Below are 25007 nucleotides of genomic sequence, written 5' to 3' on the forward strand. Positions count from 1 at the left end.
ATAACCTCAAATATGCAGATGACACCACCCTTATGGCAGAAAGTGAAGAGGAACTAAAAGGCCTCTTGATGAAAGTGAAAGAGGAGAGTGAAAAAGTTGGCTTAAAGCTCAACATTCAGAAAATGAAGATCATGGCATCCAGTCCCATCACTTCATGGGAAATAGATGGGAAACAGTGGAAACAGTGTCAGACTTTATTTTTGGGGGCTCCAAAATCACTGCAGATGGTGACTGCAACCATGAAATTAAAAGATGCTTACTCCTTGGGAGAGAAGTTATGACCAACCTAGACAGTATATTCAAAAGCAGAGACATTACTTTGCCAACTAAGGTCCGTCTAGTCAAGGCTATGGTTTTTCCAGTGGTCATGTATGGATGTGAGATTTGGACTGTGAAGAAGGCTGAGTGCCGAAGAATTGATGCTTTTGAACTGTGGTGTTGGCGAAGACTCTTGAGAGTCCCTTGGACTGCAAGGAGATCCAACCAGTCTATTCTGAAGGAGATCAGCCCTGGGATTTCTTTTGGAAGGAATGATGCTAAAGCTGAAACTCCAGTACTTTGGCCACCTCATGCAAAGAGTTGACTCATTGGAAAAGACTCTGATGCTGGGAGGGATTGGGAGCAGGAAGAGAAGGGGATGACAGAGGATGAGATGGCTGGATGGCATCACTGACTCGATGGACTTGAGTCTGAGTGAACTCCGGGAGATGGTGATGGACAGGGAGGCCTGATGTGCTGCAATTCATGGGGTTGCAAAGAGTCGGACACGACTGAGTGACTGAACTGAACTGAACAGGTTCTCCCCAGGAGGTTGTAGGTGACAAAACACATCTGAAGCCCACAAGATCACCTCTGAGCTGAGGAAGGAAGGCTATGGTTTCCACCTCTTTGAGAAAGGAAGGGAGGAAGGGAAAAGGTTCTCACATTGGCCTAGACAGAGTCTCCTCTTACGTTTCCTCTGAAGAGCCAGGACTCTAGCCCCCACCCCTCATCCCCTCCACAAAAGGGAAAGCAGTGAGTAGAACTGTGAGAGAATCAGATGAACGCCCAGCTTCCTCTCCTCCATAAAGCCTTGGAGACTCTCCTCCCTTGGAGACTCATGCCACCCATCTTGCATATGTTGGTGGTCCCAGTGGGGCAGGGTGGGGGGAGGATGAGGGTGGAAGAGAATGGATGGGTCTCTGTACACCCCTCCTGGGTACTTGGGAAACTTCAGAGATCTGTGTGGCCTATTGATGGTGACCATGGATCAGCAGTTTCCATCAGATGCACTAACCCCGTGTGACACAGAACAAATATGCAGAGAATTCACAACTTTATTGGAAATACAGAAAATGTGCCCTAAAATAGTGGGACAATGTCTTGGCTCTTGTATTTAACACACTTGACAGGCACTGGGGGAAGTGTGCTTGGTGGTGAGGTATCAGAACTTCAATCTGGTTCAAAGGCACTTTGGAAAAAGCTGTCACGGAGACCATTCAAGAGGAAACAGGGCTACAGAAAGGCCACCGGTGATAGGGGACCAGGCCAGGCCACACGAGCACAGCTAGAGTGAATGAAGGGTGGAAGAATCCAGGCCAGAGGAGGTAGAAATGGAGGGGGAAGGGTAACATGGCAGCAAGGGCGGCATTGGCATCAGCTCCAGGGGCTTCAGCTCCAGAAGGACCCAGACCCAATTCGGTTCCTGAATGAGGATGGCGTTGCAGGGTCCACCCCAGTTGCTGACCACACGATGGGCCGTGAGCAGAGGTGGTGCATCCCTGAACCTCTGACATTTCCTCTACTTGGCCCTTCTATGCTTAAACCACACCTCCAATCAGAGAGAAACGGGGGCTGGGTTAGTACATGGACAAGTTAATGTCAGACAGGAAAAAACGGAGCAGGGAAATCTTGGTGCCTTGAAGATGGGAAACTGCACCAGGAAAAGAAGCTATTTCCTTCTAGTTAAAATTTTTTAGGACATTTACTTAAAGGCCCTCCTATCAGCCCCCACCCCACCCCCAGCAAGTGAGTACCGACAATGTCCCAGGATCTGGACTGGCTTATGGCCTCATCTGTCCTCCCACCTATTACTGTTCCTGCCACTAACCCCACTCACTGGGCAGGTACACCTTCATGATGGGGGAAGTTGAGCACACAATAAAGTGGGTGCCTTTTAAAATCATACTGAGAGGAACAGGATCCATTTTGAATGACCCACCTTTGGTGCACAGTAAATAATCAATAGGAGCCAGCTGGATTTGTAAATTAAAGCTGTCCTCAGGGGCCGCTGGGACGGTTATAGAGACGGAGCTGGTGTTGCCAGTGAGGTTTGGTCGTGGGGGCCCAGGGACTCTGGCTCGTCTGCTGACACCAGTGGAGTTGAAGCCCTGGACACTGCCTTAGTACTAGACTGCAGATCAAGAGGTTTAGACTGCTGCTGCTGCTGCTTAGTGGCTTCGGTCCTGTCCAACTCTGGGAGATGCTATGGACTGCAGCCTGCCAGGCTCCTCTGTCCATGGTATTTTCCAAGCAAGAATACTCAAGCAGGTTGCCATTTCCTACTCCAGGAGATATTCCAGACATAGGGATCAAACCCACATCTCTTGCATCTCCTGCATTGCTCTACCAAACACATAAAAACAACAGCAGTAAGATCGGGCACTTGGAACTTTAAGCTATCCCCCTCTCCATCAGTCTCAGCTAAACTAAACACACATTAGTTGCTCATGTTATGTTCTGAGGTGAATTATTCCCTTACCCAAATGACTGAATACTTGTAAATTCAGTCCTTGCAGAAAGAGCTGGTGCCTGGCTTTAAATACTTTAAATAATTTAGTATACTTGGATCCCCTTGTGTGCTTAGTCGCTCAGTTGTGTCCAACTCTTTGTGACCCCATGGACTGTAGCCCACCAGGCTCCGCTGTCCATGGGAATTATCCAGGCAAGAATACTGGAGTGGGTTGCCATGCCCTCCTTCAGGGGTGGACCCCCTTATAACCCTGAAAGGGTGCACCCAAAATCTCACATGCACCAGGAGCCAGGGCAGAAGCAGTGATTTGAAAGGAGCCTTAAGTAGACCTATCTGTTGATCTGGAGAATCTCCTCAAAAGGCAGGAAACAACTACAGCTCACCCTGCAGACAAAGCCCCTGGCATCAGCCATTTTAGGGTGCTTGTTCTATCGTGAGGACTCTGCTGCTAGCAAGTGCCATTTCAGAATCCTCCCTCTAGATTATTAGTACCCAGCCCTGCCCACCAGTCTACTGGCACAAGTCCCGGCACACCCCAAGCCAAGCAGCTAGCCAACCTGGGACACAGCCTCACTCACCAACAAGTCAGTTGCCATAGGAGCTTCTGAGTCACCAGTCCCCCAAGAACCACACTTGCCCACCAGAGGTCCCAGGACCCAGCCCCAAATACCAGTGGGCCAGCAGCCTATGCACTAGGCAATGCCTGGTAACCAACAGACCAGGGGTCCACCCATGGTAGTCAGCACGCCACAACAGAAGGGCTCATGCAGCCCATATAGAAAGCACTCCTGGAGCATACAGCTCTGATGACCAGAGGAAGTGACACAGTATATTTAATGTGATCAAAGGGGAAAAACCTACAACAAAGAATACTCTACCTGGAAAAGCTATCATTCAGAGTTGAAGAAGACTTTTAGAGACAAGCAAAAGCTAAGTGTTCAACACAAAACATGCTTTACAAGAAATGTTAAAGGAACTTCTCTAAGCAAAAAAAGAAAAGGCTATTAACACAAATAAGAAAAGAATAAAAAGCAAAGTTATAAGATTTTGCACAGAAAAAGAAGCCATAAAGAAAATGAAAAGTCCATAGGTTTACAAACTGGAAGAAAATATTTACTAAGGATGCAATTGACATGAGCTGAATTTTTAAAATATGCAAATAACTCATACAAATCAATAACAACAACAACAACAACAAAAAGCAACCCAATCAAAAGATAAGAAGATCTAAATAGACATTTCTCTAAAGAAGATGTGTGTGTTTGTGTGTGTGTGCATATGTGTGTTCAGTTGTGTCCGACTCTTTGTGAATGTATGGGCTGTAGCCCATCAGGCTTCTCTGTCCATGGAATTTCCCAGACAAGAATCCATGGGGTCACAAACAGTCGGACACAACTGAGCGCGTGCATGCACGTACGCGCGTGCACACACACACACACACACATGTCTTCTTTGGAGAAATGTCTATTTAGGTCTTCTGCCCATGTTTTGATTGGGTTGGGTTTTTATTGTTGCTGTGGTTGTTAATTTGTATGAGGTATTTGGGAAATTAAGCCCAGACATTTCTTCAAAGAAGACATGTAGATGGCCAACAGCCCATGAAAAGATTCTCAACACTGCTCATCTCACATCTGGACATATATCTAGAAAAGAGCAAAATTCTAATTAGAAAAGATACACGTACACCAATGTTCATAGTGGCACTGTTTACAATAGCTAAAACATGGAAGCAACCTTAGGGTCCATCAACAGATGAATGGATAAAGATGTGGTATGTATATACAATGCAATATTACTCAGCCATAAAAAGAATGGAATTCTGCTATTTGTAACCATGTAGATGGACCAGGAGAGTATTACACTAAGTGAATTAATTCTGACAAAGACAAACTTTATATGATATCAGTTATATGTGGAATCAAACAATTAGTACAAATGAACTTTTTTACAAAGCAGAAACAGATACACAGATGTAGATAACAAATTTATGGTTACCGAAGAGGGGGAATAAATTGGGAGTATGGGATTAACAGATGCACACTACCATATATAAAACAGATAAACAACAGGATTTACTGTATAGCACAGGGAAGTTTATTCAATATCTTATAATAAACCATAATGGAAAGAATCTGAAAAAGAATACATATACATACATATGTTTATCTAAGTATAACCAAATACACTATCTATATAAACCTCATGGTAATCACAAACCAAACATCTATAATAGACACACATACAACAAAAGAGAAAGGAATCCAAACATAACACTAAAGAAAGCCATCAAATCACAAAAGAAGAGAGCAAAGAAGAAGAAGAAAAAAAGAAAAGAAAAGAATTAACAAAATGGCAGTAAACATACACCTACCAGTAATTACCTTAAATATAAATGGAATAAATGCTTCAGTTGAAAGAAACAGAGTGGCTGACTATACACAGAAACAAAACCCGCATACATGCTGCCTACAGGAATCTCCCTTCAGATCTAAAGACTCAGAAAGTGAGAGGAAAGAAAAAGGTATTCCATGCAAACGTAAATCAAAAGAAAGCTGGGGTAGCAACACTTGCATCAGATAAACTAGTCTTTAAAACAGAGGCCATAACAAGAGACAAAGAAAGACATTACATAATGAACATGGAATCAACTCAAGAAGATGTAACAACTGTAAATATATAGGCAGCCAACATGAGAGCACCTAAAATACATATAATACATACGAACAAACATGAAGGAGAAACTGACAGTAAGCATCATATTCAGGACTTTGACACCCAACTTACATCAATGGACAGATCATCCAGACAGAAAATCAATAAGGAAACACTGACCTCAAATGACATATTAGACTTAATGGACTGACAGAGCATTCTATCCAAAAGCAGCAGAATACACATTCCCAAGTACACATGGAATATTCTCCACAAAACAAGTCTCAATAAACTTAAGAAAATTGAAATCATACCAAGCATCTTTTCCAACTACAATGCTGTAAGACTAGAAATCAACTACAAGAAAAAAAAAATAACTTCAAAAAACCACAAACACGTGGAGGCTAAACCAAATACTACTGAACAACCAATGAGTCATTGAAGAAATCAAAGCTGAAATAAATACCTGGAGACAGTGAAAAGGAAAACACAATAATCCCAAATCTATGGGATGCACTAAAAGCAGTTTTCAGAGGAAAGTCTGTAGTGATTCAAGCTTACCTCAGGAAAAAGAAAAATCTCACATAAGCAACCTAACCACACACCTAAAGGAATTAGAGAAAGGAGAATAAACAAAACCCCAAGTTAGTACAAGGGAAGAAATCATAAAGATCAGAGAAGAAATAAATGAAATAGATTCTAAAATATATAAAATAGCAATGCAAATAAGAGTTGATTCTTTGAAAAGGTAAATAAAATAGATAAAACCTTTAGCCAGACTCATTGAGAAAAAGAGGGTCCCAATCAATAAAACCAGAAATGAAAAAGTTACAATCAAAACCACAGAAATACAAAGGATCATAAGAGATGACCATGAACAATTAGACATCAATTAAATGGATAACCTAGAAGAAATTAACAAACTCCTAGAAATGTAAAATCTTCCAAGACTGAAGCAAGAAGAAATAGAAAATTTGAACAGACCAATGACTAGTAATGAAACTGAAATGGAAAATTTTAAAGGATATATTTTACAGGAGCAGGAATATAGTCAATATTTTATAATAACTTTAAATGGAGAATAATCTGTAAAAGCTTTGAATCAGTATGTTGCCCATCTGAAACTAATAGAATATTTGAAATCACCTACACCTCAATAAAAACAGACATCACTAATTATGAGAGAAATGCAAACCAAAACTACAATGAGATATCGCCTCACACAGGTCAGAATGGCTATCAAGAAAAGGACTACAAATAACAAATGTTGGTGAGCATGTGGAGAAAAGAGAACACTTGCACACTGTGAGTGGGAATGTAAATTTGTGTAGCCACTGAGGAAAACAGTATGGAGGTTTCTCAAAAAATTAGAAACAGAACTACCGTATGACCCAAAATTTTCAATCCTGGGCATATATCCGGAAAAAAAAAACCCACTAACTCAAAAAGATGCACACACCCCAATGCTCAAACCAGCATTATTCACAATAGCCAAGATATGGAAGAAACATAAGTGTCCATCAACATAGAAACAGATAAAGAAGATATGGTATATACATGCAATAAAATACTGCTGCTGCTGCTGCTGCTGCTAAGTTGCTTCAGTCGTGTCCGACTCTGTGCAACCCCATAGACGGCAGCCCACCAGGCTCCACCATCCCTGGGATTCTCCAGGCAAGAACACTGGAGTGGGTTGCCATTCCTTTCTCCAATGCATGAAAGTGAAAAGTGAAATTGAAGTCATTCAGTTGTCTCCGACTCTTCGCGACCCCATAGACTGCAGCCCACCAGGCTCCTCCGTCCATGGAATTTTCCAGGCAAGAGTACTGGAGTGGGTTGCCATTGCCTTCTCCGACAGAGAGGAAACATGGAACCATATATTACCATATGTAAAATAGCCATTGGGAATTTGCTGTATGACTCAGGGAACTCAAGCAGGGGCATTGTAACAAACTAAAGGGGTGGAATGGGGAGGGACGTGGGAGGGAGATTTAAGAGGGAGGGGACATATGTACACCTATGGCTGATTCATGTTGATGTTGGGCAGAAACCAACAGAATACTGTAAAGCAATTATCCTTCAGTGAAAAATAAATAAATAAATACCTGAGTGGCCATCCAACCTGCAAGCAGCTGTGGCAGAAGCCTCAGAAGTTTATGAGTCCCTGTTCCGCAGGGTTTTCAGAAAGAAAGTTTGAGTGCAGCTATGGCAACGGCTGAGCTACTTCAAATCCTGAAGATGATACTGCGAAAGTGCTGCATTCAATGTGCCAGCAAATTTGAAAATCTCAGCAGTGGCCACAGGATAGGAACAGGTCAGTTTTCATTCCAATCTCAAAGAAAGGCAATGCAAAAGAATGTTCCAACTATCACTCAATTGCACTCATCTCACATGCTAGCAATGTATTTCTCAAAATTCCCCGAGTTAGGCTTCAACAGTATGTGAACTGAGAACCTCCAGATGTTCAAGCTGGATTTAGAAAAGGCAGAGGAACTAGAGATCAAATTGCCGACATCCGTGGGATCATAGAAAAAGCAAGAGGATTCCAGACAAACATCTACTTCTGCTTTATTGGCTATGCCAAAGCCTTTGACTGTGTGGATCACATCAAACTGTGGGAAATTCTTCAAGAGATGGGAATATCAGACCACCTTACCTGCCTCCTGAGACATCTGTAGGCAGATCAAGAAGCAACAGTTAGACCCAGACATGAAACAATGAACTGGTTCCAAATTGGGAAAGGAGTAGATTGTCACCCTGTTTATTTCACTTCTATGCAGAGTACATCATGCGAAATGGGAGGCTGGATGAAACACAAGCTGGAATCAAGATTGCCAGGAGAAATATCAATAACCTCAGATATGCAGGTGACACCACCCCTATGGCTGAAAGTGAAGAGGAACTAAAGAGCCTCTTGATGAAAATGAAAGAGGAGAGTGAAAATGCTGGCTTAAAACTCCAATCTCAAAAAAGGAAGACCATGCCATCACTTCATGGCAAGTAGATGGGGAAACAATGGAAACAGTAACAGACTTATCTTTTGGAGCTCCAAAATCACTGCAAATGGTGACTTCAGCCATGAAATTAAAAGATGCTTGCTCCTTGGAAGAAAAGCTATGACCAAACTAAACAGCATATTAAAAAGCAAAGACATTACTTTGCTGGCAAAGGCCCATCTAGTCAAAGCTGTGGTTTTTCCAGTAGTCATATGTGGATGTGAGAGTTGGCCTGTAAAGAAAGCTGAGCACCGAAGAACTGATGCTTTTGAACTGTGGTGTTGGAGAAGACTCTTGAGAATCCCTTGGACAGCAAACAGGTCAAACCAGTCAATCTTAAAGGAAATCAGTCCTGAATATTCATTGGAAGGACTGATACCGAAGCTGAAGCTCCAATACTTTGGCCACCTGATGGGAAGAATTGACTCATTGGAAAGACCCTGATGCTGGGAAAGATTGAAGGCAGGAGGAGAAGGGGACATCACTGACTTGATGGACATGAATTTGAGCAAGCCCTGGGAGTTGGTGATGGACAGGGAAGCCTGGTTTACTGCAGTCCATGTATTGCAACAAGTCTGACAGGACTGAGCAATTGAACAGAACTGATGACAACAACAATATCAACCAACGGGAAGTAAAACTCCTCTGCTTCGGTTCATTCAAGGAGGGGAAATTGGAGACAGCTGAGGGAAGGAGGGTGTCATCAGTTACAGAAACTTACCTGACCTCAGTAACAGGAAGAGTCTATAGTTGCCTTAGTTTCCTCCCAGCAAGAGGTTAGTTTGCAGGGTTGTGCCACAAGGAATTACCATGATAAATGTCGCAGCTGGTATGTACTGTATTCTTATGTGCCAGTCACTGGGTTAAGGTCTCTGTATTTAGCTAGACGTTTACTTCTCAAAGCACATATTAGTACCTTCACATTAAATTGCAAAAAAAGAGAGAGAGAGAGAGACAGCATTTGCTTTGCCCAAGACAAACCCTGAACCGTCCATGCTCTTAGTTGGTTGTTCCTAAATTCTGAGATCAGGGCCTCTGGCTGTGCTTGATGGTTTATTTTTATTTTTTTATCTTTTTTTTTGCCACACCCTGTGGCACTCAGGATCTTAGCTCTCCAACTAGGAATTGAACCCATGCCCCTTGCAGTGGAAGTGCAGAGTCTTAACCACTGGACCACCAGGGAAGTCTTTTGATGGTTTCTTTTAAAAATATCTTTTATCAAACACAGATGAGAGACAATATACTATGATTTTCAGCAGAATCAGGAGTAATTTACAAAACGTTTCTTTTTGTCAATTTCCTTGCCTCCAAAATGGGGAAAACAATAATGCCTACTGAATGTGATTTTTGTGAGGATTAAACCAGGTAATTCATTGAAAGATTGAGAACAGTATATGGTACATGGTAATCTTTCTCTATAAGCTTTAGATATTATTTCTGTTATTAATATTAGTAATAGGAAGAGTATGACAAGGTCTTAATTGGTAAAATGAAAAGATTATGACCTCTGTCCAAACCCAGTTTTATTTTACTAATATTGCTAGTCTATGAAACCTCCAAGGTTTGGAGCCCCTGCCCTTAACCATGGTGCTTATATATGGAGTGGTTTTTTTCTCCTGTTAAGACAATGCCTCAGTCCCAACAAAGAAAGGGAAGTGCTTGGCTAAGTGCCATCTCTGAGCTCACTGCCTGGAGGACAGCACACAAACCCAGGACCCACACAGAGACTATGCTGCTGAGATGACCTGGAGAGGGAGAGGCATGTGGGTGGGGAGGAGGAAGTGTGAGAGGCAGCTGGCTTCATAGGAAGAAGACAAACTGTGGACTCAGAATCAAATCAGAGCTCTGCAATGGACTGGCTCTGTGACTTTGAACAGATTGGTTCAGCTTTCTGAATCTCATCCGCACAACAGGATCTTAAAGACGACGAAGAGATTCACGTGGAGCACTCAGAAGAAAACATGGCATGCTGTAGGTGTTCAATAAACATTTGCTACTACGAAGATGATGAAGAACAAAAATGTAGAGGAATAAAAAGAGCCCATTGCTTCCCAGAAGCAGGGAGAATTTTCTCAGTGCCACAAGGACTGATGTGTCTTGAGCTCTCCCTCACTAAGGTCAATGCCAGGCAGCCGAGAAAGAAGGAGGATTTGTATGGCCCCTCACTGATGAGCACACGCACTCCAGAGCTATGAATACTGCTGATGCTGGAGACTGGCCACCATTCGGCTCACTTACCTGAATCCCACAAAGCAAAAATTGGGGCTTCCCTGGTAGCTCACTTGGTAAAAAAAAATCCGCCTGTAATGCAGTACATCCCGGTTCAATTCCTGGGTTGGGAAGATCCCCTAGAGAAGGGATAGGCTGCCCACGCCAGTATTTATGGGCTTCCCTGGTGGCTCAGATGGTAAAGAATCTGTCTGCAATGCAGGAGACCTGGGTTCGATCCCAGATCGATCTGGGTTGGGAAGATCCCCTGGAAGAAGGTACGGCAACCCACTCCAGTATTCTTGCCTGGAGAATCCCCTTAGACAGAGGAGCCTGGCAGGCTAGCAAAGAGTCAAACTGCACAGCACAAAGACAGCACAGCGCTGACCAACGGAAATAATGTAAAAATGGTATTCAGGTGCCCTCTTCTGGACAATCTGGGCAAGGGCTTTCCCAAAGACATCTCTGTGTCTACTCACTCAATCCTGGGGCCTCAAGGGAGATTCATGGACTTTCCCAGCTAAGGGACTCTAATATGGGGCCAGGAACCAGATTATGAGGAACCTGACAGGGGGTCCCACTGGAGCCTCCATGGTGATGACCCTGGATTTCACCTTTCTTGGTGAATCTGGAAATGAATCAGAAAGCCCCAGTGTCTTAGCTCAGGACACAATTATTGGCCTGTTATTGGCCCTTGGTGGATACTGAGCACATGATTCGTGGCTGTGAAGTAATCTTTTTAAAAAATATTTTATTTATTTGGCCACATCAAGTCTTACTTGCAGCACGTGGGATCTCCGATGCTTCAGGTGGGATATTTCATTACGGGGCACGGGCTCTGTAGTTATGGATGCGGGTGGCTAAGTTGCTCCAAGCCATGTAGGATCTTAGTTCCATAAACAGAGATCAAACCTGCGTCCCTTCCACAACCCTCAGTTTGCACTTCACTTCTCAGACTCCACACGTCCCCACTGCAACCCACCCCCCATCTCCTTTTCACCCCTTGTCAACGCTGCTGCTGCTGCTGCTGCTGCTGCTGCTGCTGCTGCTGCTGCTGCTGCTGCTGCTGCTGCTGCTGCTAAGTCGCTTCAGTCGTGTCCGACTCTGTGTGATCCCATAGATGGCAGCCCACCAGGCTCCTCCATCCCTGGGATTCTCCAGGCAAGAACACTGGAGTGGGTTGTCATTTCCTTCTCCAATGCATGAAAGTGAAAAGTGAAAGTGAAATCACTCAGTAGTGCCCGACTCTTAGCGACCCCATGGACTGCAGCCTACCAGGCTCCTCCATCCACAGGATTTTTCAGGCAAGAGTACTGGAGTGGGGTGCCATTGCCTTCTGTACTCAGTCGCTAAGTCGTGTCCGACTCTTTGGGAGTCCATAGACTACTCCGCCAGGCTTTTGTGACCACGAAATTTTCCAGGCAAGAATACTGGAGTTGGTTGCCATTTCCTATTCTAGGGGATCTTCCCGACCCAGGGATCGAACCCGCGTCTCTTCGATCTCCAGCATTGCCAGGCAGATTCTCTACTGCTGAGCTAACTGGGCAGCCCTAAATGGTCCTATGGATAGCCGAGAAATAAAGGTTATTATTATTATCATCATTTTCTGATGTATAGGTAACAGGTGATCTTCAGAAAGAAACCAAGAGTCTATGGACTGAGAACGGGACTGGGGATTGTGTTCAGCCAGTTTGCTTTTCTTTTTTGGCTCCAGACCCTGGGCCATGCGCACGTGCAGCTCAGTGTCAAAGGATGCCAGCTCCTTCTCTAGACTGGAGACAGTAAGAGGCAGATGTACGGTCGGTCTACAGGACTTTATACCTTCCTGGCTTTTAGTTTGTCATTGTGGGTTCAAGGGAATCCTTGCAGCTTCCACTTGGTCTTTGCTCTCCCCCAGTTTCTATACACCTGTCTGCCCAGCTGTTAGCCTGGAATATCTTCAGTGACTTCAGGCCACCATCAAATGTGAAGGCAATAGCCTTTCATAGACTTCATCTCAGCTCCCACCAGTGCATCAGATCTAGTCTCTTGGCCTTTCACTCTGCTTCTCTGATCAAACACTACAACTGTGTTTTGTCGTGTTGGTTAGTCAGTCAGTTGTGTCCGACTCTTTGCAATCTCATGGACTGCAGCCTGCCTGGCTCTTCTGTCCATGGAATTCTCCAGGCAAGAATACTGGAGTAGATGGCCAATTCCTTCTCCAGGGGATCTTCCTGTTCCAGGGATCAAACTTGAGTCTTCTGCTTGGCAGGTGGATTCATTACCACTGAGCCACCAGGGAAGCCAATTGTGTTTCTATGTGTTTCTGTGGGGTGTGTGTGTGTGTGTGTGTTTCAGATTGTTTTAAGCCAATCATCTGCTGAAGGGCACTTACTTGGGTTGTTCCCATGCCTTGGCTGTTGTAAATAGCGCTGCTATGAACATTATGGTGCCTGTGTCTATTCAAATTAGAGTTTTCTTTTTTTTTTTTTTTCTGGATCCAGGAATGGAATTGCTGGATCAAATGGTAATTCTATTTTTAGTTTTTGTAAGAACCTGCATACCATTTCCATAGTGCCTGCACAAATTTACGCTCCCAGCACCAGCTGATGCTGGTTGAGTGCTCTCCACGGGCCTATCTTTATTACTTTATTTAAACCTCACAACAGTGTAAGGCAGGTACCATCATGAGATCCATTCTATAGACGTGACAGTTGAAGCACAGAGGTCAGCCAACTTGCCCAGGGTCACAGAGTGAGGAGATAGTGGGGCTCTGCAACACACCTCCATAATCTGTGGCTTCTTTCTCTGGTGTGGGCTGATCTTCCTCTGGAGACACTGAGAACCCACAGCACAATGGTTGGGTCGGGTACTGTGACATTCCCACACCGCCCAGCACAGGGCCTGTATAACGTACCCAACATAGGCTTACTGACGCTCACAGGTACAAAAACGTGCAGGACAGATGTCATTTTCACAGGAAACCATTCTGCCCTCATTGGGAATTATGGAAAGATAAACATCTCCCTTCTCACAGACCCTCATGAATAAGTGAATAAAGAGAAAGTGACTGAAGTGGTGAATATAAAGCAATGTGATGTGGTCATCTGCAAAGTTTTATTGGAAATCTTCAATGCCAAAGTGTTACTACCTACGATGTAAGGAACATGCTAAATACAAGCTTCCAAAGAGCACATTAGTGATGGGCACACAAATGTCACCTCCTCTCCTCCACACCTGCACTAAAGTGTCATTAAGAATGAGATTCTTGAGGGGCTTCCTTGGCAGTCCAGTAGTCGACTCTGTGCTTCCACTGCAGGGAAGACCGGTTCAATCCCTGGTGGGGAAACTGAGATCCCACATGCCATGGGGCATGGGAAAAGAGAGAGAAAGAGAGGTTTAAAGAATTTATCAACACAGTTAATTAATGATAAAAATGATTAATGTCCTCCAGGATAAAGGTACCTAAACGGCTGTCTGATCAAATCCCCGTGCCCCTCAAAGGCAGGTTGCCTAACACAGCAGCCTCAGCTCTGTCTACCTGCTCCTCCTTCTCTATTCCAACCCACTGGTAGAAGAAGGGCCACATGTGAAAGTGCAGTGAGTGGATCAGGGCAGCACAGAGCTTGTCAGTGACTGACACTGAGCAATACCACTCTGGTTTGATTTCTTTTAAAAGGGGGATGAGGATTATGATGGAAGCAGGGGGCAGGTAGAAACAGATAAATCAAGTACAACGTGAAGCACGGGACTCAAGGTTAGAAGCTATTTTTGATATTCAGGATACTCCCATGCCCCAAGACACCTGTAAATACCTCTTGAACAAGCATAAGCCCTCAGCCTGGCCTGGCTTTCATTTGCACTTCTCACTGCAGAAACAGAATTCTGGAAGTTGGGGGAGGGACAGAGGGGGAGGGGAGGGGAGGGGAGGGTGGCTTGGGGAGGGGTGAGGGTGGAGGGGAAGGAAGGAACTGAGGTGCAGGAGAGAAGGGCAGCGACGGGGAAGCTGGAAACAAACTTCCTGATCTAGAACAGGGGCGCAAGTGTTGCGGGGTGCCTGCAGCCAGCGGTGGGGAGCTGAGTCCAGCCCTGTATGCAGAGCTGCACAGTTACCTGCCAAGTTGAAGGAAGGGCCCCTTGCACTGTAAGCTTTCTGAGAGCACTAAGCACTGGCCAGGGTCTATGCATGCACTCTGACGTGGGTTAGCACAAATCGGTAGTACTTGTTGCTTCGTAAGGGGCGGGTTGGGTTTCTTGCAGCTGGCTTCTGAACACACTGTGTGCCCTGAAATAGAGCCCCCAGGAACCAGAGCAAGCAGCCCGCTAGCTAATCATGTCATCTGAATCACTAGCCCCATTCGTGGACTTTGGTGGTGAATGAAACAGAACCAGAGCCCCATCCATTAGTTACAGAGTTGGAGCGGTGGAGGGGGATTAGAGGGTGAAGACGTGCTCAGAGCCCACAGGACAAGGGGGACCACTGGTCTGTGGCTTTCTCCAGCCCCATCTTTGCATCTCTCGCTCCAAGGGAACTATGGGCTAGGAGCCTGCATCCCTGGAGAGCTGTTCTCCTAACGTTTCTCCAGGGCTCTGGCTCCAGGGGCCAGTGAGGTCTCATTTCCCTGCCCCTCCCCACCCCTAGTAGGCATGCCTCTACTTTATGGCCATGCCCTGGCCTCAAGTGCCCCCAGAGCATCCCACCTACCTCGATCAAGGGGCAGGGCCGGAGGGAGTTGGGGGCCAGGGAGGAGGAGGGTCGAGGGAGGGAGGGCGCCTAAGCAGGAGCAAGCACACACTGGACCAGCAACACAAGCTACAACTGGGACCAGGCGCCCAGAAGAGAACTGACCCGGCGGTTAGCCCCAGGACTATCCCGGACTAGCACATCTGCACAGATCCGGGCATAGAGGCTGATTCATCCACAGTGCTCAAGACTGGAGCCTCCGCCGGGGGGCAGGTGGGGTGGGGCCACAGCCTGGATGATGCTATTGCAGCCTGGAAGACCGGGAAGAACCGCATGGTCAGAGGCCGGGCCGGGTCAGGTGCTTTGCTGAAGCCCAGGAAACGCCCTTTCCCTGGGAGAGGCCCGTGGACCGGACTCAGCTGCTGCACAGTCACAGCCCTTGGTCTCCCTGCCGCCTCTCTCTCGGCCTTGCTCCTTTTCCAGATATGAAGCCTCCCGTGGTATCAGCGATGGTAGTGGGAGGAGAAGAGGCCTAGTGTGGTCTGAACTGGAGCTGGGGGAGGTCGAGGAGGCAGCCATGAGCCCAGGAGGAAGCAGCAGCAGCAGCAGCTGGAGCTGAAAGCCGGGGGCCTGGAGATGAGGCGGGGGTGCGGGAGGGGAAACGAGGGAACCTGCAGAGGCGCCTCCACCACATCAATTCACCCTCTGAACCCATGGATGGAGAGCCTTTTCCACCGCACCACATACCTCGCCTGGTTCCCGAGTACACAGCTAACCTGGAGCTGCCTAGTTCTCCAGGGGGCTCGGTTGTCCCTGGGCTCCTCTGGTTCTCTTCTGCAGTCCCTCTTCAGAGCCAAAAGCTACCTGGATGGCCCAAGGCTAACAGGGACACCTCCCTCAGGACTCTGTGGTAGAGGCGGTACCTACAGGGCATCCTGCAGTATTTAAATCCATCAAGTAGGGAAACTTTGGCCACTGGCCTGGTTTGTTAATAATGTTTTGTTGGAACCACACATGAGGTACAGTGGAGCACGTGCAGGGTCACAATTACCTATGTTTAAATTTTAATAATAGTTACATCATGTGCTATTTTTGCACTAATTTTGATATTTGTTAAATACTGCATTAAAATATTTTTGTTTGATTACTGATTTCTTTTGATGCCACAATAACATTTTGCACAGGAGGGAAAAACACCTCCTAAAGCAAGCCTGGACCTGACTATTACGGAAATGTGTACTTGGGTAGGGGGCACGAAGGGGATGGAAATTTTACAATCAAACTTGAAATAACATCCATATATTTAATTTCATCCACATCTCCAAATACTGAACATTTTGATTTCATTCTCTAAGGAAGGAGCTTGCAAGGCACATGGATGAGGCTGCAGTCAGGTTTCACGTGAGTAAACCCAAAAAAAATTTGGCAGATCAGCCATCCTAAAACCTCCTTCCGGGCTTGGACACTTTTGTTCTGGACATTCTCACGTTGATTTGTGCTTATGGCCGTTTCTATGATTGGAAAATAAGATTGGAACTTTCAGTTTAGTTCAGTCTCCCAGTCGTGTCCGACTCTTTGTGACCCCATGAACCGCAGCATACCAGGCCTCCCTGTCCATTACCAACTCGTGGAGTCCACCCAAACCCATGTCCATTAAGTCGGTGATGCCATCCAACCATCTCATCCTCTGTCGTCCCCTTCTCCTCCTGCCCTCAATCTTTCCCAACATCAGGGTCTTTTCCAACGTGTCAGCCCTTTGCATCAGGTGGCCAAAGTACTGGAGTTTCCGCTTCACCATCTGTCCTTCCAGTGAACACCCAGGACTGATCTCCTTTAGGATGGACTGGTTGGATCTCCTTGCAGTCCTAGGGACTGTCAAGAGTCTCTCCAACACCACAGCTCAAAATCATCAATTCTTCTGCACTCAGCTTTCTTTATAGCCCAACTCTCACATCCATACGTGACCACTGGAAAAACCATAGCCTTGACTAGATGGACCTTTATTGACAAAGTAATCTCTCTGCTTTTTAATATGATGTCTAGGTTGGTTATAACTTTCCTTCCAAGGAGTAAGCGGCTTTTAATTTCATGGATGCAATCACCATCTGCAGACTCTGAAAGTGACAGTCCTTCAGTCCTTTCTGACTCTTTGACACCCCATGGACTATACAGTCCATAGAATTCTCCAGGCCAAAATACTGGGCTGGGTAGCTGTTCCCTTTTCTGGGGGATCTTCCCAACCCAGGGATGAAACCCAAGGCTCCTGCATTGTAGGCAGATTCTTTACCAGCTGAGCCATCAGGGAAGCCCTTAGGGGCTCTAAGGGGTAGTAAATGGAATCAGTAAATTCAAGCTCACAGAAATAGCCCATTACCAGTGAGAACATAGATCCCAAAGGAAACTTTTCCTACACCTGTGGTACCTACCTATCTACCATCTATCTGTCTAAATATATATAGATACAGTCTCTTCTAATAAAGTTCAGGTCCTCCTAACACAAATATCCTTTAGGGAGGAAGTTAGCCCTCCTGAATGCAATACTTCCATCTTATGAGTAGTTCATACTGGGACTCAATATGACCTGAAAGTACTTAATGCACTGAGGAGCTGGGTTATAAGAGGGTTCAACTGTACTATTTGAAATATTCAAAACCAAGCATAATCTCTGAGGTAAAATGAGTGATTTTGTGAATATTTCAGTGCTGGTACAAGGGAGTAATTGGTTCAGAGAACACACTATAGGAGTAACTAGCATGTGTTTAGTTGCACCGAGATCGATGGGGTTGAAAGCTTAAAGTCCACGTTCTCCTGCTGTTGTTTTTCAGCGTTTGGTAATGCAAGGTAGGGAGTGGCAGCGCTAAATTTGTCAGTGAAAACAAAACCAAAAATGAACAATTATGGACAAATTTCCAGTGACCCAAAAAGGGTAAAAAATAGAACTGTAATACATAGTCTACTTATGCCTTGAAGATATCACACAGATTCAATGTTATGAAACTATCAAATACATAAATGAATATGCTCTTGAGGTATTTCTAATCTAAGGATTTTTTAAAACCACTTTTTGTGGTACAGTTAGGAACAAGTGGGTTTTGTGGAATTTGTTTGGTGTTGGTGGGGTAGCTGTCAATTCAGGGTAGATTTGGACCTGTGTTAATCTGAAGTACCTTTTCATTTCCTCAAGTAGTGATGACTTATTTCTAGGTCATGGGATCAGCAGGTGAATACTGGAGACCACAGGAAACCTTAAGTTGTGTCAAAGAAGCTCTAGTAGGAGGAAAAATCAGGGAAGTTTTATTATTAGCATTGCTGCAGAGCCCCTGAGTGAGGGTTGTGATGGACCTGGGCTGCAGACCTGATAGGGGTTTGAGTGACGGGTCTGGAAACCTGGGCTGGGAGCCTAAGGCCAGGGCCTGGGCTCACAGTCAGTCTGGCCAGGCCTTGGGAGGCCCAGGCCTCTGCTCTGTCACACAGGCAAAGAAAACTCACAGGGAAAGAAAACCTGACGTTTTGGTGACTTGCTTCTCCTGGCTTTACACAGTGGTCTCTTAGAGGAGTCTGAAGGGCGAAAGGGCAACAAGAAACAAGGGAAAAGAGAAAATGTTCTCATCTATGACCAAACTACAGCATGAATACCCAAGAACCTCCTTCCTTTTCTCTTTCTTTTTTTTCAATGGGGTATAACTGACATACATTAGTTTCAGGTGTGTAACATAATATTTGTTGTCTGCATACATTGCAAAATGATTATCACATGTGTAGTTAAGGTCCATCACCATACAGTTACAGATGATTATTTCTAGGGATGAGAAGAAACTCATTTTTGTTACTGTTTTTTTTTTTTTTTTTTGTCCACAGCACGTGCTCCCTGACGAGGGAGTGAACTTGGGTCATGGCAGTGAAAGCTCAGAATCCCCACCGCTAGACCCCGAGGGAACTCCCAAGAAGAAACTCTTAATGTTTTCCCCTTTGTCTTTTGCAAATATAACAGACTTGCTTCGTGTAACCACTGTTGGGAGTAGAGACCTAATGCTGGCCCATATACCCCACTGTGGGCTCTGGTACGTTTTGGTTGGTACCACCGGTCCATTTGAATCCTCCCGAAATGAGCTCTATTGCGCTTTCTTATTGGCTCAGATGATAAAGAATCTGCCTGCAATGCAGGAGTCCTGGGTTTTGTCCCTGCATTGGGAAGATCCCCTGGAGGAGGAAATGCCACCCCACTCAGTATTCTTACCAAAAAAATTCCATGGACAGAGGACCCTGGTGGGCTATACAGTCCACGGCATTGCAAAGATTTGGACATGACCTAGTGACTAACACTTTCACTTTTAAAATGAGCTCTATTACACTGGTCTTCTTTATATACTCATGTAGAGGAAGGATCCTAAATCCTAAAATTACAGAACAAAAATGAGGAGTCAGGCAATGAGAGAAGGCCTACACTGTCACAGTTTGTAGTCTGGGAACTTCCAAAATGATTAAATGCAATGTAAATACCATTAACTAAGATGCTGAGTGGACGGTGTTGTTTAATTGACATGGTTTTGTTAATAGTTGCCAGATATTCTGGGAAAAGACTTTGTGTGACCCCACCTCTACAGTTAAAAAAAATTTTTTTATTGAGGTACAATTGACATACATTATTTTCTCGGGCTCCAGATGGTGACTGCAGCCATGAAAAAGACACTTGCTCCTTGGAAGATAAACCATGACCAACCTAGACAGCATATTAAAAAGCAGACATTACTTTGCCAACAAAGGTCTGTCTAGTCAAGGCTGTGGTTTTTCCAGTGGTCATATATGGATGTGAGAGTTGGACTATAAAGAAAGCTGAACACAGAAGAATTGATGATTTTGAACTGTGGTGTTGGAGAAGATTTTTGAGAGTCCCTTGGACTGCAAGGAGATCCAACCAGTGCATCCTAAAGGAAATCAGTGCTGGGTGTTCATTGGAAGGACTGACATTGAAGCTGAAACTCCAATACTTTGGCCACCTGATACGAAGAACTGACTCATTGGAAAAGACCCTGATGATGGGGAAGATTGAAGGCAGGAGGCGAAGCAGATAACAGAAGATGAAATGGTTGTATGGCATCACCGACTTAATGGACTGAGCTCGGGAGTTGGTGATAGACAGGGAAGCCTGGCATGCTGCAGTCCATGGGTTGCAAAAGTCGGACACGCCTAAGCGACTGTACTGAATGGAACTGACATACATTATAATAGTTTCAGGTGTAAAACACAGTGATTCAGTTATCTTATACGCTGTGAAATGATCACAATAAGTCTAGTTAACATCGTCATCACACCAAAATTTTTCTTATAATGAGAACTTTTAATAGCTACTTGCTTAAAAACTTTCAAATAGAATATACAAATATTATTAACTATAGTTACCGCACTGTATATTACACATCCCCCTATGACCTGAGTTTGTACCTTTGAACCCCTTCACCATTTCTCCAAACTCCGGCAACCACCAATCTGTTCTTTTGTGTGAGTTTTTTTTTTATTTTTGGCGGATTGTTTTCAGAGTCCTCCATGTAATACTGAGATCATATAGTGTCTATCTTTATCTTATTTCACATAGCATAGTGCTCTCAAGGTTCATCCATGTTGTAGCAAATTCAAAGTTTCCTTTCTGTGGGTGAATAATATTCCATTGTATATACAGGTATGTCTCATTTATTGTGCTTGACTTTACTGCACTTTGAAGATATTGTGTTTCTTTTTTACACATTGAAGTTTGTGGCCAACTTGCATCTAGCAAGTCTAGTGGTGCCATTTCTCCAAAAGCATTTGCTCACTTCTTGCCTCTGTGACAATTTGGTCCTTTTGGCAATATTTCAAGCTTTTTCATCATTGTTATATTTGCTATGGTGATCTGTGATCAGTGATCTGTTACTACTGCAAAAATACTCCAACTTGCTGAACGCTCAGATGATGGTTAACATTTCTTAGCAGTATTTTTAAATTAGGGTATTTATGCTGTTTTCTAAGACATAATGCTATTATACACTTAATAGACTACAAATACAGTGTAAAATGATGTTTATATGTATCGGGAAAACAAGAAATTCGTGTGGATGACGTTGTAGTGTTGTTTGCGTCAATCATTGCTGTGGTCTGGAACCAAACCCACAGTATCTCCAAGCCGTGCCTGTATACACGTGTTCTTTGTCCATGCATCTGTGGATAGACAGTGAGGTTGTTTCCTTATCTGGCTGTTGCACGTAATGCTGCAGTGAACACGGGGGTGCCACACTGTGGCTGACCTTGTTCTAAAATGCCTAGTTCCACTCTCCTGCCTTAGATCACCTGATGGTGTTGGACTCTCCTAGGTGAGAAGGGCTGGTACGACTATGGTGTTTCCCCACTCCAGGCAACATCACCGTCCATCTAGAATCCTGAACCTGAGGGTAGAACCGGATCAGCTGACAGTGTCCTGAGCCCACAAAAGCTGGAGGGTGGGGACAGGTTGGCAAATGCAGAAATGACAGTGGTCTGCCTCTTTCCCTCCAATTATTGTCTGGGCAGAAACTGAGTTAGAATGACGTTGAACCTAGTTAGGTGAACTTTCCTTAGCATTCAAGACTAAAATATTAAGGCAGTATCCAGAGCTTCAGCAACTCTCATGTCCCAGTAAGACAAGTCACAAGCCCCCTGAGCCCCCTTGCCAGACCACCTTTCTAACTCTCAAAAGTTTAGATGGATAAAAGCCCCCCTCAGTCATTGTTCTGTCTAAAAAGCCAGCATGTTCCTTCCTATTAATCATTTAGTTCAGACTGAAGATGGCCTTTAAATTGGTGCTGTTTCCCTCATTATGACTTTGAAAGGGGTTGAGTTTTTATCATGCTCAGCTCCAAAGACCAGGGTGACACTGTCCCTAGTGAGGAGGGGCACAGCAGCTGGACTGCTGTTAGAGCACAAACATTTCTTTATCCTGTTACCAGGCAAAGCATTGACAGCAGGGACACAGTACTGTTCGCCGGGGGGCTTACATGTAAGTCGTGGAAAATAATCCAAGAACACTAAAAGTGAGAGGACAGGAGCAAAGCAGTAAGCCTAGACCAGAGCTTGGCACATACAGTCAACCATCCCTAAGGATGGGCTGGACGGAGGGATGCAGCGTTAACCTTCCTACAGTATTTTAGCAATGAAACAGTTTCTTCCATTTCATCAGTGGCATATAGATTTGCATGTTGTGTTTTTCTCTCAAGACCTTAACTGCCCAAGGCTTACGAGTGGGAGGGCCAAGTATTGGCGATATCAGAGGGCTGTAATTCTCAGACATATGTCCCCTGTGGCCTTGGGTCACCCTCTCGTCATAGTCCTGTATGGACCCCAAAGGGCTACATTGTTTTCAGGCCCAGCTGGAGTTGGCTGCCTCTGCTGCCACTGCAGCTCCAAACACCCAGGCCCCCCATGCCACCCTTGCCTCCTCCACCTGTGCCCTCCTTTGTGTTAGCTTGGTTTGGCCTGGCAAGGGCCCCTGTCTACAGCATTCATTTTGTAGCCCCTGTCTTGTAAGACCTGTTTCCTATGACAGTTTTTCCAAGGTGTTTTTCTGCCAGTTTCAGATTTTTCATAGCACCTCAGCAAGAGCACTTCACTGAATGCCTGATATATGAACTGAAAAAATGAAAACAGAACACTGTTTTTATAGGGCGTTTAGGGGATATTTTCAGGAAAGATGTGAATTCTCCTGTATACTTGTTTTTATATGTGAAATGGGGTTAGTACTGTATGCATAAGAATTGCTGAGGGCTTCCCTGGTGGCACAATGGTTAGAATTGGCCTGCCAATGCAGGGAACATGGGTTCGATCCCTCGTCTGGGAAGATCCCACGTGTCACAGAGTAACAAGTCCCATGTGCTGCAATGACCGAGCCTGAGGGCTGCCACTAGTGAAGCCTGCACGCCCTAGAGCCCGTGCCCCACAATGAGATGCCACCATATGAGAAGCCTCCACAGCACAACTAGAGTAGCCCCTGCCTACTGCACCTAGAGAAAGTCCATGGGAAGTAAAGACCAAGCCCAGCCAAAAGTAAATAAATAAAACTGGTGTAAAAAAAAAAAAAAAGAATTGGTAAGGAATGTCAAGCTGGTCCCTTTTCATGAGGTGACATCCTGAGTCACTATGACTGGGCCCTGCACTTCTCAGGCACATACAGGTGAAAGATGAGGTGGGGAAAGTCTCGAGTGAGAGAATGCTGTGAGCAGAACGGGCCAAGCTCCATGCATGATGAGGAGTTCAGGCACGAGCCTGGACTCTAAAGGAATCTTCCTAAGAAACTACTGTTCATAGGACTTTCTGGGAAGGCAGCATCCAAACATTCCCCTACTTTTGTTCTAGATGCTCCAGATTCTGTTCACTGCTCTCTCTTTTTGTGGAGGATAGAGACGAACAAACCATTCTGGCCCAAAGGAAACACAGGAGACTCCATCAAGTCCAGAAAGGCTCTTGTCCCTTTTCTCCCCTGCCCCCACCACAGGAGCCATATTATTGTCATCCCCGGCTCGGGAGTGACAACCATGCCTTCAAATGTATTCTGTCTCATTCAAAATCCTTGAGAGGACCCCAGTTCCTGACGACTAAACACTAAAAGGAAACCTTTCTGTTGAGTGCTGCTGGAAGCAAGAGGGAGGCCTTGCTTAATATTCCAGATGAACGGATCATTGAAAAGAAGCAACGAGACCTCGACTTTCTTCATGCTGTCTTCCTCATGTGAAACTGTCAGGCTACAAACAAAAGGAAAAATGAACTGAGGAATTACTGTCAAATTTTGGGGCACAGTAATGGTAATACAGTTATGTTGAAAAAAGAATGTCTCTCTTTTAGAGAAACATGCTGATTTGTTTATACATGAAATGACATCTGGGTTTTGTTTCAAAATAAATGGGGGTGGTGGCAACTTCCCATAAGTTGATGATTCTTCAAGTTGGTATGTAAATGAGAGATCATTACACTGTTCTCTATACTTGTGTATATATTTGACTTTTTCCATAATAAAAATGATAGGAAAACACCTGGTCATCTGTGTTTCCTTTCCTTTTTCTGGGCTTGTTTTTTGTCTTGCTTTTGTTATCTTCATATGAAAAGAAAAACACATGAAAATTGACAAAATGTTTAGCCCTTAAACATCAATATCTTTGACCAGGTAGACATGCTTTTGCTGTCCCATTTGTTGTATTGCAGAGGTTTCTTCATTCAACATTTATGTCATGAACCGTGCTAGGCATTAGAAGCATAGACATTAAAGTTACACTGGGTATTAGATATTATGAGGAATTATTAACTTAATTGGGTGAGATAATGGTATTGTATTTAAGAAAATATCCTTTTTTCAATGAGGTGCATACTGAAATACTTAGTGTACTTTACCTGGAATAGCTCAGTGACAACAAAAAATCCCTATCTGAAGCAAATGTCAAAATGCTAACAGATGTTACACCTGAGTGAGTGACAAGCACTGTATACGGCATTAATGACACTACTCCCTTCACTTTTCTGGATGTTTGAGTATCTTCGTGATGTGTGTGTTTGCGGGGATGCGTCAGTCTAGTGGAGGAGACAGACGGAAGGGGGTCAGTAGAATCTGAGTGACAGGGAAGTGGGGAGGGAGGGGGTGATCTAGGCACACAGAGGAGTCTCACCATCAGGCTGATTTCGGGAGGGTGGGTGAGGAATGCTTGACCATGAAAAGGTGACTCTTAAGCCAGTTCTGTCTCAGGTCAGCTTTATTACAAGAGTA

The 25007-nt window shown here is 44.7% G+C and overlaps 1 protein-coding gene across 1 annotated transcript in view; it reads right to left on the reverse strand.

Annotated features, from left to right (window-relative positions):
- Nucleotides 1-1300: 1300 nt before the first annotated feature.
- The window catches only part of LOC114111667 (uncharacterized), a 46014-nt gene continuing 22307 nt past the window's right edge, over nucleotides 1301-25007 (reverse strand). Inside the window, exon 5 of the mRNA XM_060407991.1 lies at nucleotides 1301-23994. Within this exon, the coding sequence (XP_060263974.1) occupies nucleotides 23990-23994 (5 nt within the window). The 3' untranslated portion in view covers nucleotides 1301-23989. The remainder of the gene's footprint in view (nucleotides 23995-25007) is intronic.

Source organism: Ovis aries, chromosome X (assembly GCF_016772045.2).
Source record: "Ovis aries strain OAR_USU_Benz2616 breed Rambouillet chromosome X, ARS-UI_Ramb_v3.0, whole genome shotgun sequence".
Taxonomy (NCBI): domain Eukaryota; kingdom Metazoa; phylum Chordata; class Mammalia; order Artiodactyla; family Bovidae; genus Ovis; species Ovis aries.